Here is a 16,331-nt window from a genome sequence, read left to right as displayed (position 1 = left end):
TTCCTGCTCAGAAATTGTGAGCATGCGGACTTGTGCAGTAGGCGCATGCGTAGCGCGCCGCAACAGCAGGCGTATGCGGGCGCGTGCAACAGGCGAGACAGGCGGCAACAGCTAGGGTGTCCGGACCGGGGGCTAGCCACGCCAATAATCTAATACAAGTGGAACGAGCGTGACAACAGTGTGTGCTGAAGAAAATACGCGTATCACATACTGATTTACTGAATACCACTACAATACTCGTGTTTATGCATACATAACGTAACCTATAACAACAATTAACATCTACTCCAATATAAAATAGGGCGCATGCGATCACATTATAGAATCACAGAGACGTCTGGATTTGGGCCCAGGCGCGGCGCGGAAACGGCAAGTATGTCCGACAGATAGTCAGCCAGACAATGAGCTCAGGCCCACAGCTGATTAGCTGGGACTGGGACAGGCCCACCCCACTCTCCCACAGGCCCACAGCCATCTTCTGGTTCTTGACGCCCGTGGCCGACCCTCGGATTAGAGAATCCGGAAGAGCCCGGTCATTAACTCTAGATAATCCACAGCTTTGTACGCTTAATAATTACTCTACAACCCTTTACCAACGTGTTCGTTTCGCTAATCCCCAACCCGTGTGAGCAAGCAAAAACCCGAGGGCGAGGGTTTATTCGGCAGCTCTAGCATATGAAAATGCCCAGCCCAGCATGTGCGTTATTCCTCGTGCTCGCGCATCCGGTCTGGGTTCAGCTTACCTGGCAAGCAAAGCAAAGCAAAGCATCCCCCCATTTCAAAACGATTTCGAAGTGGAGGCTGGAGCCCGAAGCCAGCTGCAGCAAGCTCTGCTTCGCCCGCCCCCACCACCATTCCCCAAGTCCTCCGAGGTCGACGCCGACACATGGAGTTGGAGGGGCTGTGGGCGCGGGTGCTGCACGACGCGGCCTCCGCCGCCGCGCCATGGGAGTGGCGCCGGCGCTGGAGGCCGCGGTGTGGGCGTGCCTCGCCATGTCGGTCATGCTCGTGCTCGAGGTGTGCTACATGAGCGTCGCCGTCAACCTGCTGCGCCGGACCCCGGAACGGCAGTACTGCTGGGAGCCCATGCCCTCCGCGACCGGGACCACCAGGGGCCAGAAGGACGATGAGGAGGCCGGGGTGGGCGGCGGCGAGGCGTACCCGATGGTGCTCGTGCAGATCCCAATGCACAACGAGAGGGAGGTGAGGCCCCGCCCCCGTGAATCTCATTATCGATCGCCACCCGCTTCTGTATGAAGAGATGCATCCAACCAACTCATTAAGAGGTTTCACATTCAAAATGCGACGGCACTCAGCCATGCAAGCATTGCTTCAATTCTAGCTCTTGTGAATTTCTCTTATATTCGAAATGCGACGGTACTCGTTCAGCTGCTTTTAGCTCTGGATTGAGTTCGGAGATTCTAACTTTCTGTGGTGCTCCGCGTCCGAATTTCTCTTATATTCAAGCTGCTTGTGTTTTTTTTTCTTTCGTGGTGGGGAAACTTGGGGCTCTGTTTCGATGTGGAGTTTTGTCAACGATGTGTCTGCTGCTAGTTTGTAAATTGTTGCGGGGCCCACAGTGCTAACATGCCAAAAATGCAGAGCACATTGTCTTCAGCAATGTCCCAGGTAAGCCTGGACAAGCCCACGATTGCGTCTGATAGGTGGAACCGTGTGAAAGACAGAATGTTGAGTCGCCATGTTTCCTGCCTGACATGCGCCTAATTTTATTCCCGGGGGGTCAGCCTGTTCATACAAACAATTTTTTTAGACAATATGTTCATGCAAACAGAGCATATGACGATGAAGGTGATCAGCCTGTTCGGGAGGCCGTATCGTATCGTGGATTATTTACTGCTGGCTGGTTTGGTGTGAGAGAAAAACACTGTTTCTAGCTGGAAATTTACGATCGTTTACGAGCAAGCGAACAGGCTGGATCAGGGCCGTCCCGGGAAAATTCAAGGCCCTGTACCAAGCTAAAAAATGTGGCCTACTAGCCTAGAAAAAACAGAGCTAAATGTATGATATAATGTAGTATGTAGTACATTGCAATAAAATATATCAAGAATGGTACCTATGTTGCATAATCTTTACTTGAATAGCATCATTCTGGTAGTGTTCTTTGAAATGAAGTCTTCAATGATATGCTCATAATCAATCTTCTCCAACATTTCGCCTTCAAGTGCTATTATAGCCAAGTCATTAAGCCTTTCCTGTGTCATTGTAGAACGCAAATAAGTCTTCAATAGCTTCAATTTAGAAAAGCTTCGCTCTGCTGATGCAACGGTCACAGGAATAGTCAATAGAACTCTATATGCAATAGTTGCATTAGGAAAACAACCATGCTCCTTTAAAAACTGCAGAATTTCAATAGGCCCCATTCTTTCTTTTGGAATGAATTCTCGTACAAACTTCAACTCCATATATAGTTCTTTGGCATCAATATCAGATTTTCCATCCTTTTTAAGGACAGCCTCAAGAGTATCACAAGAAGACTTCAAGCCCTGGTCATCCAACGACTGCAATGCTTCCCAAGTAAATAAGAAACCAAAATTTTTCTGGTATTCTTTGTACTGCTCAAATCTCGTTGTAAGAGAGACAATAGCTTGATCAACAAGGCGTAAAAAATACTCTACTCTAAATAACTCCTCTGGAGACATTGTGGCTGTATTTGTGTCTTCTGGGTTTTCATCATAATGCCTCTTTCTTTTAATTTGTCTTTTTTTAGGAAATATTGTACCAATATCCATCTCAAGTGCAATTCCTTTGGCCGACTCCAAAGCTTCTAAGAAACCAGTTTCCCTATAGCCCTCGAAGAAAGAAATAAGCCCTTGCACTTTATCCATAGCAACATCAATAAGCATATCTTTTGCTTGGAGTTGTTTGCTTACCAAATTAATAGCATATAGTACCTCATTCCAAATGACGACTGCCACTATAAATTCATACTGTCCAAGTTCATTATTTGCCAGACCTTTAGCCTCACTGCTCTTTGCCGGATCATTATCAGTATCAGATACCTATAAAATTAAAAGAAAGAAAACATTTTTAATATATGAGATAACCAATAAAATTACACCATTGATTCAGTTCCAATATGAAAATGTTGGGTACCTGAAGTAGAGCCTCCCGAATGTCTGCACATTGAAATCTGATAGCTTTAACACTGTCAATGCGACTCTCCCATCGTGTAGCTGAAACTGACTTGAGAGTCAATCCAGTTATGTTATCTTTTAGAATCTGCCATTTTTTAGTAGAGTTAGAAAACGTTGTGTAGATACGTTGGATGATTCCAAAAAAGTCTTTAGCTTTGCCACAAGTCTTAGTAGCCATATCACAAAGTGTTAAATTAAGGCTATGACAACCACAAGCAGAATAGAAAGCTCTAGGATTTACATCCAAAAATTTTCTTCGTACACCTTGATGTTTTCCTTTCATATTTGACCCATTATCATAGCCTTGTCCTCTCACATCATCTATGTCAAGATCAAGAATCTTTAGCTCATTCTCTAGCACATCAAAAAGCGCTTGTCCAGTCGTGTCCTTTACATCTAAAAATCCTAGAAAGGATTCTTCAATGCGAACATGACCTGATGATGAGTCCACATATCTTATAATTAAAGACATTTGTTCTTGGTGACTTGCATCAGGGGTACAATCAAGTATGATAGAGAAATACTTTGCACTCTTTATTTTCTTAATAATTTCAGACTTAATAGCAGAAGCAAGCAAGTGTATCAACTCATTCTGAATCCTAGGACCGAGATAATGAACATGAGTTTCTTCATTTGTAATACGGCGGACATGCTCTTGAATAACTGGATCAAATTCAGCTAACATCTCTACTAAGCCCAAGAAATTCCCATTGCTATCATCATATAGTTTGCTGTTGCTTCCACGAAATGCAAGATGGTGCTTCGCAAGAAATTTTACTATGCCAACAATTCTAAACAAAACTTTCCTCCAATGGTCCTTTTCTTTCTCAAGTTGTCGTTGAGCAGCTTTATCAATAGTTTGATCAGTTTGCAATCTATTACGCAACTCATACCAAGCTGTCATGCTCAAAACATGATCTGCACCTGTCTCATGTTCTTTGAGCCTCTTCCCAAGATGTGCCCAGTCATTATAACCCTCATTTGCCAACTGACCTTTTCGATGCCCCTTTGTAAATAATTTACAGCTGAAGCAAAATACTCTATCGAGTTCCTTAGAATAAACAAGCCAATCCCTGTCACAGCTTTCTCCATTTGATAGAATTCTATTATAGAATAGTGAAGAAAATCTTCTAGAAAACCTGTCCTTAGGCCCCTTCTGAATTGATAGATCTCTTTTAGGGCCCTTTTGTGCTAAAATATCAACTTGTTTACTATCAAGTGAATCCCAATATCTTGGATCAAATATATCAGGTTGAAAAGAATCACCAGCATTTGAAGAAGGATTCAAGTCTTCAATGTTATTGCCTCCTATCTGAGTATTTGTGTTGTCAGGGAGAGCTTCCTCAACTTCCACATTATTTTCTGGAGGATCTATAGGATTATTGTCAACATTATTGTCAATTGCTTGGCCTTGGTCAGGTGTCGAATTATCAGATGACACTTGTGACTGTTTTGTAATGAATCTATCCATAGCTCCTTCCTGAGACTGGACTAATTTTTCTATTCTTTGTTTTTTCTTACGCTTTTGCCAACCCGATTCAAATTTTCTAGAACGATTTGCAGAAAACATGGCTTCAATCTTTGAACACAATTCCAGTAGGTGTCTAGATGAAAAGATCAAAAGAACAAAATTTAGAGGGATCGACCCACTACTACTCATTACCGTCTGAATGAATTGAAAAAAAATAAATGATTAATATTACCTTCAGGGCCTCAGTGCCTCGCTAGTCGCTGCAGGTTCAGGTTGCCGTCAGTTCCTCACGCTCGATGTCGATCGCTCGTGATGCGCGGCCGACAGCCGATACGGCATCAGGGCGATGGCGGCGGTAGGGGACGAGGAGACCGAGACCTAACTGCTGCGAATTGGGATTGGCAAAATAAAATGATGCCCACTGTCCAGCGGCCGGCCAACAAATCATTTTTTATTGGGCCAAACTGTTGCTGTGCAAGCTACCGTAATAGGCTTGCTAGCTAATGGGCCAAAAGCCGAAGCTTCAGCTGTGCTGATCTATTTAAGTACTCTATATTTGGAGGCCTACGAGATTTGGAGGCCCTGCGCCGTCGCTCATGCTGCACATGCGCAGGGACGGCCCTGGCTGGATGTGTATACCTTTTTCTTTTGCAGGTCTACAAGATATCTATTGGAGCGGCATGTGCCCTTACATGGCCGCCTGACCGTATTATAATCCAAGTCTTGGATGATTCCACCGATCCATTCATTATGGTAACCCAAACTGCTGCAAGATAAGCTGTTTTTTTTTTCCCTTGACTGATCCAAGCATTTCTAAAGACACATGTGCTATACGAAGGTTTTGAATCTAAGATGTAGTTCATGCATTCATGTGATGCAACATGTCAAACAGGTACTACCTAGTAGTTCTCGTGATCAATAAATAAATAAACACTCTCCTAAAATAAATAAAACACTGGATCAGCTTGGTAAGCATATGATGAGATCATATATGTGTGCTTAGCACTGCTTACTCGTATTTTCTTGAGCTAACTGTTGCTGGAGAATACAACTCGGTGGTAGCCTGGTAGCATTAATGAATTGCATTGCAAGAGTGTGTGTGCAATTGTATCAAGCTGTAAGGAAGTGGAGCAATTTGCTATACGTTTCATAGTGAAGGCTGCTATCTGAAAAGTCAATTGTTTTTTTCCTGGAACTTGTTCTCTAATTCAACTGCAAGAAATTAATTTCATCAAACAGGACTCAGTTAATTAGCAGCCACGACCGTACAATGAGTAGACCCTTATCGAAATCAGTTAACAATATGATTTTTCCAAAATATTTCCTGTAAAATCAATAATCAGTTATTGCCTAGCAAACTCCAAAGACCCCATTTATCTTTCTTTAGCTTATTACAAGCTTTCTGTTAGTTTTCATTGAATTGACTGTTTTCTTTGTTTCTATCAATTTTGATGAAATGCAGGAACTTGTGGAGCTTGAATGCAAGGATTGGGCCAGCAAGAAAATCAACATAAAATATGAAATTCGGGAAAGTAGGAAGGGATACAAAGCAGGAGCCCTGAAGAAGGGCATGGAACATAGTTATGCCCAAGAATGTGATTTTGTTGCCATCTTTGATGCAGATTTTCAGCCTGATCCTGACTTCCTTTTAAGAACTATACCATTTCTTGTGCATAACCCGAAGATTGCTTTGGTACAGACACGTTGGGAGTTTGGTAAGCAAGCTTTCCATTTGTGTTCTGTAATGTGAGACTACATACAGTTTTTAGCTACAAAACATTGAGTTAGGCTCATTACTGCTAATAGTTGGATGCAATTTGCTCTGCCTACGAAGGGTAATGTGGTTGTGTCTATAATTTGAAGTGAGAACTTTTGTTCATTCTGATTACAGGATGTTCCTGACCTGGCCTTTGCCGGGCAATTTTGTAGTGAACTACAATATTTGCCTACTGACAAGGATACACAAGATGTCACTAGATTATCATTTCAAGGTAGAGCAGGAATCAGGCTCATCTATGCATGCCTTCTTTGGTTTCAACGGTACGACCGTAAGAACCTATGTCAAAAGCAATCATGTGAGTTTGCAATCATATCTGACTGAAGCTTTTACAGGCACGGCTGGTGTGTGGCGGGTATCAGCTATTAGGGAAGCAGGAGGATGGAAGGATCGCACCACTGTGGAAGACATGGACTTGCTGTACGAGCAACCCTCAAGGGATGGCAATTCCTGTATGTTGGTGATATAAGGGTGCGTCTCTCTGCACGCTTGTAGTAGAGGTGATGTTTCGATACGCATATGCATCTGCCTATATCTGTCTATTCCTGTAACAATTTTGTACAGGTTAAGAGTGAACTCCCAAGTACCTTCTAATAGGATTTACTGGATCTAAATGTGCAGATCTAGTGGGTAAAACTTGATTTAGATGAGATGACTTGTTGATGTACCTCATTAAATCGTGTCGCGGCCAAGACGCTGGTGACGTAGTAGCCACAGCGGGTCGGAGACTCGGAGTAGAGGTAGCCGTGACGCGCCTGCTAGGTCGTTGTAGGTAGCAGCAGTGTAGGCACAGTGCTGTGGCAGCGATGAAGGCGATGGAGCCTCTCGTCGCTTAGAGCGTCCCTCTCGATCGGTCTAAGGATAGGACATCGGTGAGGGGCTGGCCGCTGCGGTGAACCTTATGTCTCGAGCCACAGCCTCCACCTCCTATTTATTGTGCTGCACGACAGGGGCCCATCAGCCAGTAGAAAGGCTGAGCGCCCCCGATCAGAGCGTGGATCAAAGGCCCAATTGACCGTTGGACCAATTGGTGGAAATCAACCTAGCATTCTCTCCCTTGATCTCACCTTATGACTTAAACTTAACTTTTTTTTTCCATTCCATCACAGATCATTGCATAGAGCGTGCCTCATCGTCACGGTCAGTTGCCATTAGATTTAACAGCTACAATGCACCTCTCTATTTTGAAATAAATACTCAACTAGACCCTTAGTATCCAGAAATCATAGGCTTTTTCATAAACCCATGCCGACTATGTGTTCTTTAAACGCACTGGGTGGTAAGCCTTTGGTAAGCGGATCCGCAAGTACTTGCTTAGTACTTATATGTTCAATGCTTTCAAAATAATTCTGGATTTTCTTCTTTACAACATATAACTTAATGTCAATGTATTTGGCAGCACACTTGACCTATTATCTTAGGAGTTAACTACTTTAAATTGTTATTACTATTGACTACCATTGTTAAATTCGGGTACATATTCCCTTAACCAGTTTTGCCTGTTCTTGAGGCCTCATGACAAGCTATACTATGGTATGCATCATTGATGACACCACAACTGTTTCATTGGAGCTTTTCCATAATAATACTCCAACTGCGAGTGTTAGCAACTACAGTGGATTTTACTACACATCTCACCAAAACTTAACATTTGTACCCACAACTATTTGAGAGTACTTGTTCTTTCTTACTTAGCATGAGGCTTATGATACTTTGTAAAAATTACAAGACATTCTTAACTCCATTCTAGTGATCTATATCTGGACTGGACTTCTACCAAAATATCCCGGATACGTAAGCTACGTCAGGGTAAGTTCTTACTTGTACATTCATTAAGCTTTCAAAAGCTGAAGCATATGGAACTATGTTCATTTGATCTATCTCATATCGATTCTAGAACACTAAAAATACTCAAATCTATTACCCTTGACTATAGGAGTAGGCGTAGGTTTACTCGCATGCATAATTTATTTCTTTATAATTTTTCTAAGTATGCCTTTGTGATAGTTTAATACCCTATTTTCTTCTATCTTGGTGAACTTCGATTTCTAGAACCAATGACGCTTCACCAAGATCATTCACATTGAAACTTAAGGACAAAACTTCTTCTCCAATGATAGATTAACATCATTACTAGTGAGTAGAATGCCATCCATTCACAGGACGTGGAAAATGAATTTTCTATTCTTGAACTTCGCATAAACGCTATTGTCCTTCTCATTTTCTTTAAAACCTAAACTTTCTTATTGTTTTCATCAACTTCAAATACTACTGTCTAGAGACTTACTTTTAACCCATAAATGGATTTCTACAGACGATATCCCATATGTTCTTTTCTTTTATGACAAAACCTTTTAGGTTGTGCCATGTAAACGTTTTCATACAAATCCTCGTTGAGGAATATCGTCTTTACATCCATCTGATGTAACTCTAAATCGTAATGTGCCATGAACACCATTATGATTCTAAAAGAATCCTTGCATGAGACTGGAGAGAAAACTCTCATTATAATCTATTCATTCTCTTTGCGTAATGCCTTTTCTTATAAATTGTGCTTTATATCTTTCTACATTCTCTTTGGAGTCATGTTTTGTGCTGTAGACCTTTTTACAGCCTACTGTTTTGGCTCTATTAGGAATTTCTTCTAAGTCCCAAACATCGTTGGTATTATCGAATTCATTTCAACTTCCATAGCTTCTTGGCATTTAAACGAGTAAACACTTCGCATGTCTTCTTCAAATGAGGTGGGATCACCCTCCATTTGAATTTCTTTACTAACATAGACTTCATAGTCTTAAAAAAAAACTGGTTTACTAATTCGTTGGAGTACGTATTTTGTACTATGAAATAAATATTGATTTTTTTACCTTAATCAAAGCTTTAGAAAGTTTACCGAGAAAGAACAGAGTCAGAATTGCGCTCTTTTTTCAACGAAGGCGTACTACTCTTCTGCTACGAGATGATGAGGTCGCCTGTTCTGATGGACACTTGTCCTCCAGTTTTTTTTTTTCGCGGAGGATTCCCCGCTTTCTACAGATGCCTGCGATCCAAGCGCCCTCTCGTCGCTTTCCACAATTCCACGGCCGTTTCTTTCTCCCGTACTCCACGAGAGCAAGAGATTAGGAGCAGGAGGTGGAAAAAGAGGCCGACCAGCGCGGTCTCGACGTGACCTGACCTGCGTCGTCACCGGCCCGATCGGACGGTGCAGGGTCACTGACAGGTGGGTCCCGCCACCCGTGTCAGGATATGCTCCGCCCGCCTGGGACAGGTATGCGGGAGCTTTTCGAGTCCGGATAATCGTTTTTATTAGGACATGTCTCGTCTCATCAGCCCCGTTTTTTTTTTTTTTTTGAAACATCCTCATCAGCCCTGTGATTCTGTGAAGATATCTTCGACGTTTTCTTTCGTAAGAAAAATCTGGGTCCAGGCCCAGCGCCAAAAGGTCCATCGTCAACGTTTGACACGTTGAAATAAAAGGTACTTGCGATACATTAAGCTTCACGTACCCTAAATCCGCCGACCAAAGTTGGTATTAGGCTTATAATAATATAAATAAAATGAAACAAAATCATTAAACAAGAAATGAAAGACACGAACACGACATACTAATAGTGTACTCCGTAAGTTGATACATGCGTGTCGACCACAAAACCAGCAATCATGTCACTTTGATTGAAACTTGCGACTCCAATATCAGTAATTTTGAGAGAGGGTATTGGCTCACCTCGCCAAAAAGCCATGCATATGCCAAATGGAATGACCGAGAGGGAATATAATGCTGCTCACAGATTCCTCTTGTTTCAATTTTTTTTTCTTGTTTGGAACGATTTTCCAGAACCCGCCTCAATTTGTTTAACTACTACTATAAATCAGCCTTGCAGTAATTTTCGTCTAACATAGACACCATTTGATGTATGTCACATAACACGATGATATGTTGCTAGGATACTATGAAGGATTTTTTGAAAGTACTATGAAAAGTAGTCTTTTTTTGTGTGTTTTAGTTAAACCAAGCCATGATAATAAGAACAAAAGAAGCAAAACCCTGTTAGCTCTGTAAGTTTGTAAGTTTTTCTTTCATAACTCTTTTAATAAAATCACAGTAGGGGCGAGTCCCTCCTGTTCTCATAAAAAAAAACAAAAAGAAGCAAAAGTACCTAGAACATCCCTTTCTACCAAAGAATTGACAAACATGTAATCGGTTATATAATTGGAGGGCTGGGGTGAATGAACCAATTAAAACAGAGTACCACCACTTTGAGAAAGGATTCTAGAAAAGAAATAATCTTGGCAGTTCATGGAGATAGTGGCAATACCACTACACCCACTCTAAACTCTATTTTTCTAAGTGGGTAGCATTTTTTCATAAAGAATTAAATCATCCTAGCCACTGCATCAAACAAAGATTTACAGAGATGTTCATTATTATTACTAAAGAAAACCCATTTTCTTCATAATTTAACAAGGTATTCTATGTTTCAAAGTCTAAGACACTAGAAATTTAAATATATATGACATAACGAAACTAGTGAATAGTCATTTCTTCTCTAGCAGTGGCGGGTCCAACAAAATAGGTTAGGTAGGGCTTCTTCCATTATCTTCCATCTCTAATCCATCCTTTTAAGCTTCCATGGGTACTAAATTATAGGGGAGGCTTAGGAGGACTTTTATGCTTCGAGTAACGGTAGCGGGGACTTGAACCCACCCCGCCCAAGTGCTTGATCGTCCTGTTCCCTAGCAAAATTTAAAAGCAACTGCTGCAAGTTGCAACTTCCAAGGAAGCCATCGTGCCTAGATGCCTGTCTCACATAAGGACAGCTCCTCCCGCAAAGCAAAGTGGAGGAGCCTAGATAATAACGTGAACATAAGTTGACTCTGAGGGCATAGTTAATTAACACTAGCTCTGCTCCAATGCTATGTATTTGCCCTTCAACTGCTTAGGTCTTTCTAAAACCTTTTTCCACTTTGTCTCTATTATTTGTTATAAATCTTTCTATGGTGTATTATTAGAATATACCAAACGCTTTAACGTCTAACAACCATTGTGACACCCAAAGTTTGTGACCATTCAGTTTCATAGCCCATAGCATTGCCCCAACAAAACAATTTGGCTTCCATTAAAAAAAATTGTCTTATGAAAGTTTATCATGAGGAAAGATAATTGCTTATAAATGCACATGGTTAAAAGCTTCGTATTATTGGCTTGTCAAACGTTTTGTTCCGTAATTCGCAAAAAAAAGTGTTGCGTAAAAAGAATTGTATTATGAGCCTGCATATTGTAGGTTGGAAGGTCATCTTCTACTAAGGCGAAACCACACTTTGAAATTGGTCATGTCCCTTTGCTCTCGTAATTATAACTATAAATCTCCTACAACTAAAAAGAATAAAACTAAGATAACTTTTTGGTACAACATTTGTTTGGGGTCGCCTCCGTGGAAACTTGCGATCCCACACTCCGTACCTCCGTAGGCCGCCAGGTGGGACCTGAAACCACCGTCAACGAGAACCCAATCACCGGCAATCATGGCTTCGTCGGTCCTCTTCACCTCCGCAATCTCCGCTAGTCTACCTTCCCCCTGCACTCATGCGGTGGATTTGGCCTTCCTTCTCGATCCCTCAGCCCCGTCACCATCCCGACTTGCCTGCGACCACCGCCACCAACCCGTGTCCTCGCACACGATGTCGCACGCCACCCACCATCGGCGCCACCAGCACCGCCCTCGCCCTCGCCCTCGCCCTGCAGTCCGCGGAATAGATCGATGACCATCACCATCTCTACTGGCTCGCCGAGAAGGAGAAGAACCCGCACCTGCCGCCGCCGAGGGAGAGACAGCGAGTATCTCATCCTCGCCCGACGCACGCCCTCCTCTTCACGTCCACTGGCGAGAGGCCGTCGCAACCCGCCGTGGAGGGAGAGGCGAGGTTCCAGCCGACGGATCGACGGCGGCTCCCTTGCCCCAACCCCGGCGGCCCCACAACCCTAGCCCCAGCGCCCCCGCTGCTCCCAGCTCGACCGCTCCATTGCCGTCGGAGACCACTCTACGCCTGCACGAGCACCTCGCCACGTCGAACGCCGCCAGAGATCCCGTCGTGCCACGACTGCCCCCGCCCTTGCCGAACCGCTGCCGCAAGAGAACGTCGCCGCCCGGGGCAACAGGACGACGTTGAAGCACCACGGCTGCCCCAGCCCTCGACCACCGATGTAATGTCCCGCCTCTACAAGGCCGGGCCCGCTTACATCTGGTAGCTTTTTTAGGACATAGACTGCCCTCACAGACCCACACAAGTCTTTTCTACGCACTTTGTCCTCACTCATGCGCACCCGGGAAAGACTTCCCGGTCGGTCACCCATCCTAAAATTACTCTAGACCAAGCACGCTTAACCTCAGAGTTCTTTAGAGATGGGCTTCCGAAAAAAAAGTTACAACTTGTCGGTATGAGTATCCTATTAATCCTGTTAAGCCCTGGGTCGGGATGTTACATCCTCACCCCCTTAAGAGACCGACGTCCTCGTCGGTCAATCCTAAGCCAGGAACGTCCCCTCTTGGCCACATCCGTGTGTCCAGTGCCAGCACATGTGCCATGCTGTGTGACCACTCTAGGACCACTCCAGCCATGCGCACCATGCCTGCGCAACTACGACACACGCGCCTGTGAAACCGCGAGAGTCGGCTCTGATACCATTCTGTAACGTCCCGCCTCTACAAGGCTGGGCCCGCTTACATCTGGCAGCTTTTCTAGGACATAGACTGCCCTCACAGACCCACACAAGTTTTTTCTGCGCACTTTGTCCTCACTCATGCGCACCCGGGAAGGACTTCCCGGTCAGTCACCCATCCTGAAATTGCTCTAGACCAAGCACGCTTAACCTCAGAGTTCTTTAGAGATGGGCTTCCGGAAAAGAAGTTGCAACTTGTTGGTATAAGTATCCTATTAATCCTGTTAAGCCCTGGGCCGGGATGTTATAGCCGACTACCCCTCGCCCTCGTGCTCCGTGGCTACCCACATCGCACCTTGCTGGTAAGTCACCTGGCAGAACGTCTGCACAATCCCAATCTACTAAAAAAATGGAGTAACCCCATCTAAAAAAATCTGTTGGTTGCTCGAATTCTGTTTGAGTTCTTTGGTTGTGTGCAGAGTAGATCTATTTGGTTTTAGCCTTTTGGTCTTTAAACATTGGTTTTGGCTAAGAAAACGAAGAGCTAAGGAAAATCGAAATCATGCTGCTAGGAGAATGTTAGTACAGCCAAAATAAATTTTGTAGAAAATGGATTTTGATTTCCAGTAAATCGAGTAAGCAATTATGATATAAAAAAAGGTTTAATTGGGCATGCTTTCACTTCAAATCATTTGCATCAACCGTATCAAGGTTTCTGTAGTCTCAGAATAATTTAAATTTCTGTCGATGGCAACCGGAGAAAAAAAGGTTATCAAATCTCAACCTCCAATAGTGTCAGCTTGCACAACAGATGTAGTAAGTCAACGTACGTATAATTGAAGAGCCAAATTGGGGAAGTACTTCTTAATAAGGAATAAAATTCCTATGACGTATGTATGTCTCAATTCAGTTGGAAGCTTTTCTAAGCGTGGCCATCCAATATGGTCCAACTGATAACCAGTAAGATATCAGTATAACCATTGCTAAATATTTATATTGAACAAAGCTAAGCTACCACATTTGTTTCTACCCAAAACAACAAACTACAAGCGGATATAGTTAAGGGAGTTCCGGTGGAAAAGGGATTAGAATTGCTTAAAATTTCATAAGTTACATCACATATAAAATATATATGTATATCACCTCTAGAAAAAAGAGAGAGAGAGAGAGAAAGATGAGTTTGAAATGGCCCGAAATTTATATATCACAGTCGCTTTCTCCTGAATCTTTTGTGACTCCTCCATGACCATGAAAGCAACAAATGACAAGTGCAATCCCAAGCTTTCTCTGAAGGATGATCTGCCATGCAGATGTTGAGATAAGAAGCTCTTGCATATATAGCCACAGACGACAAACAAAAGGCTCCAAACTTCTTGACTGGTTTGCTGTGATGATCAAAACCCAGACTTGGTAGAAGTAATCCAGACTGAGTAGCATTCTTAGGCTAACCCGTCTTGTAAGTAGGAGTTGTACTCACGGATGGTTGGAACAGCAATCAGCTAACCACCAGAGGTTCAATCTATACGACCAAGGGATTCCTTAGAGGGATTCATAGACAGAACTTGAGGAAGAATATGTTAAGCTCCACGGTCATGAAGACAACACATAGGAACAGGACTTGATGAACCACAGTGGCTCCATGAAAGGATGCCACTGATCTTTACCCCATTGTGCAGCAGCGAACTGGCTCAACGACCTTTTCACCTGCAAGCCAAATGGAGTAAAAGCCAGTCTTCACAAATTGAACTAATTAGTACAGGAACAGCAACAGACCAAATGAGTATAGTGTTCTATTCTGTTATCCTATTACTTTAACAATAAACAAAAAAGTGTTCTGTCCATAAGAAAATTTAACTAACTGGTAATAATAAATAAGATTATAATTATAATAAGCAAAAACCATATCATGTAGAGGCTGAGTTTGCATACTCCAGTTGCTTGGCCAAGAGACGCTAACTTAGACAAATTTCTCCTCATCCCGTATGTGTGCAGGGACATCTTTCTCTGAAGATACAGTGGTAGATTGATTGGTAAATTCAACTTACAAACTGAATATGTGAATAACCAGATAAATGTATGAAACTTAAAGAACATATATCTAACATTCCAGCTTTATCAAGAACAACAGATAGAAAAATATCGTAAACAGGTGTCCGATAATAATCAACTGACCTGGTAAGGATGGCACTGAAATCTCACCTCCTCAAGCAACAGCAAAAACTATAGTAAGGAGAAGATATAAAAAGTTTTAAACCCAAGTTACTTGAGTGAAATCGATAAGAGAAAACACCAAGCCATTAGTCTGGCTAATCATAAGGAGAGGATGTGAGTGATGGTAACATTTTTGCTTTCTTTATATAGTTCATCGTATCAAGCCAAGGTTTGAGTCAGCTAAGTTCGTTTTCCCACTTGTCCAGCACAGCAACAGACGAAGAATTTCGAGTGGTGGGATAAAATCATAGCTGATCCCCTATGGTGCATGTAGCACGAGACAAGCCCCAGTCGAATAATTAGGGCTGGCTGAAGCAATAATACTTTTCATACACCTAACCACAAGATGATCATTTTTTCTGTCCTATAATAGGAGCTTGGGAGGGGAGCACAATAAATATGTTGGCGTCCTGGTCAAAAGCAACCAAGCAATATTTCTTACCTGAAGAAACGTGAGCTGTGCGAACAGCATGGTGGCCTTTGTCTGCAGCATTCAAAAAATTATATGAATCCAGTTCATTCAGGAAACTGTAAAGAATCACCTTCTCTAGATCACAAAGGTAATATACGACAGCCACTGGCATTCAAATGTATCGGCGACTTCAATTTGCTGCTTTCATGACCATATGTCTCTGTGTGATTATCTTTGTTCTTATTGCCAGTACCACAACCCCAGATGGCTTCCTGCTTGCCTCCCTCCACAGATTAATTTTAAATAGGGGTCCATTGGTTTCCTTATGGCACAGCTGAATTGTCAAATACTTAACTGGAGGGGCTTGAATGATGGCACCCGCCAAGACTCAGTGAGTGAGTTAGTGAGAACCACTGGTGCCACCATTGTATGTCTACAAGAAACGAAGATGCAAGTTATGGATCATAATGTGGTGCGCCGAACAGTAGGAGCGAAATTTGTAAACTCCTATATTGTGCTCCCGGCGGAACAGACTCGAGGAGGCGTTTTCCTTGTTGTCAATGAAGACTTCTTCGACCTCTCCGACATTGTACTTACCTCGAACACTATAACCGCGCAAATCAACATGAGGGCGGATGGAACAAGGT

General features: G+C 42.9%; 1 protein-coding gene and 1 pseudogene across 1 annotated transcript; one reads left to right on the top strand and one right to left on the bottom strand.

The window, feature by feature from the left end:
• The first annotated feature begins 770 nt into the window (after positions 1-770).
• On the top strand, positions 771-6,997 carry LOC136506063 (probable glucomannan 4-beta-mannosyltransferase 4; annotated as a pseudogene).
• Positions 2,091-4,626, bottom strand: LOC136510852 (uncharacterized). The gene is made up of 4 exons (XM_066505170.1): positions 4,236-4,626; positions 3,115-4,109; positions 2,874-3,020; positions 2,091-2,810 (listed from the first exon to the last, which is right to left on the bottom strand). The coding sequence occupies exons 1-4, from the start codon at positions 4,624-4,626 to the stop codon at positions 2,091-2,093; spliced, it is 2,253 nt and encodes a 750-aa protein (XP_066361267.1).
• Positions 6,998-16,331: the final 9,334 nt, after the last annotated feature.

Source organism: Miscanthus floridulus, chromosome 1, assembly GCF_019320115.1.
Source record: "Miscanthus floridulus cultivar M001 chromosome 1, ASM1932011v1, whole genome shotgun sequence".
NCBI classification, from domain to species: Eukaryota; Viridiplantae; Streptophyta; class Magnoliopsida; order Poales; family Poaceae; genus Miscanthus; species Miscanthus floridulus.
Note: the sequence above shows the minus strand (reverse complement) of the source record. Positions and strands in the feature narration are given on the sequence as shown.

Excerpts from the sequence above, each read along its gene's own strand:
- LOC136510852 (XM_066505170.1), bottom strand. The coding sequence starts at position 4,626 with ATGGATAGATTCATTACAAAACAGTCACAAGTGTCATCTGATAATTCG. Across the intron at positions 3,021-3,114 it reads TTCGGGAGGCTCTACTTCAG|GTATCTGATACTGATAATGA; the intron begins GTACCCAACATT and ends TTAATTTTATAG. Across the intron at positions 2,811-2,873 it reads TGGTAAGCAAACAACTCCAA|GGCTATAGGGAAACTGGTTT; the intron begins GCAAAAGATATG and ends TCTTTCTTCGAG.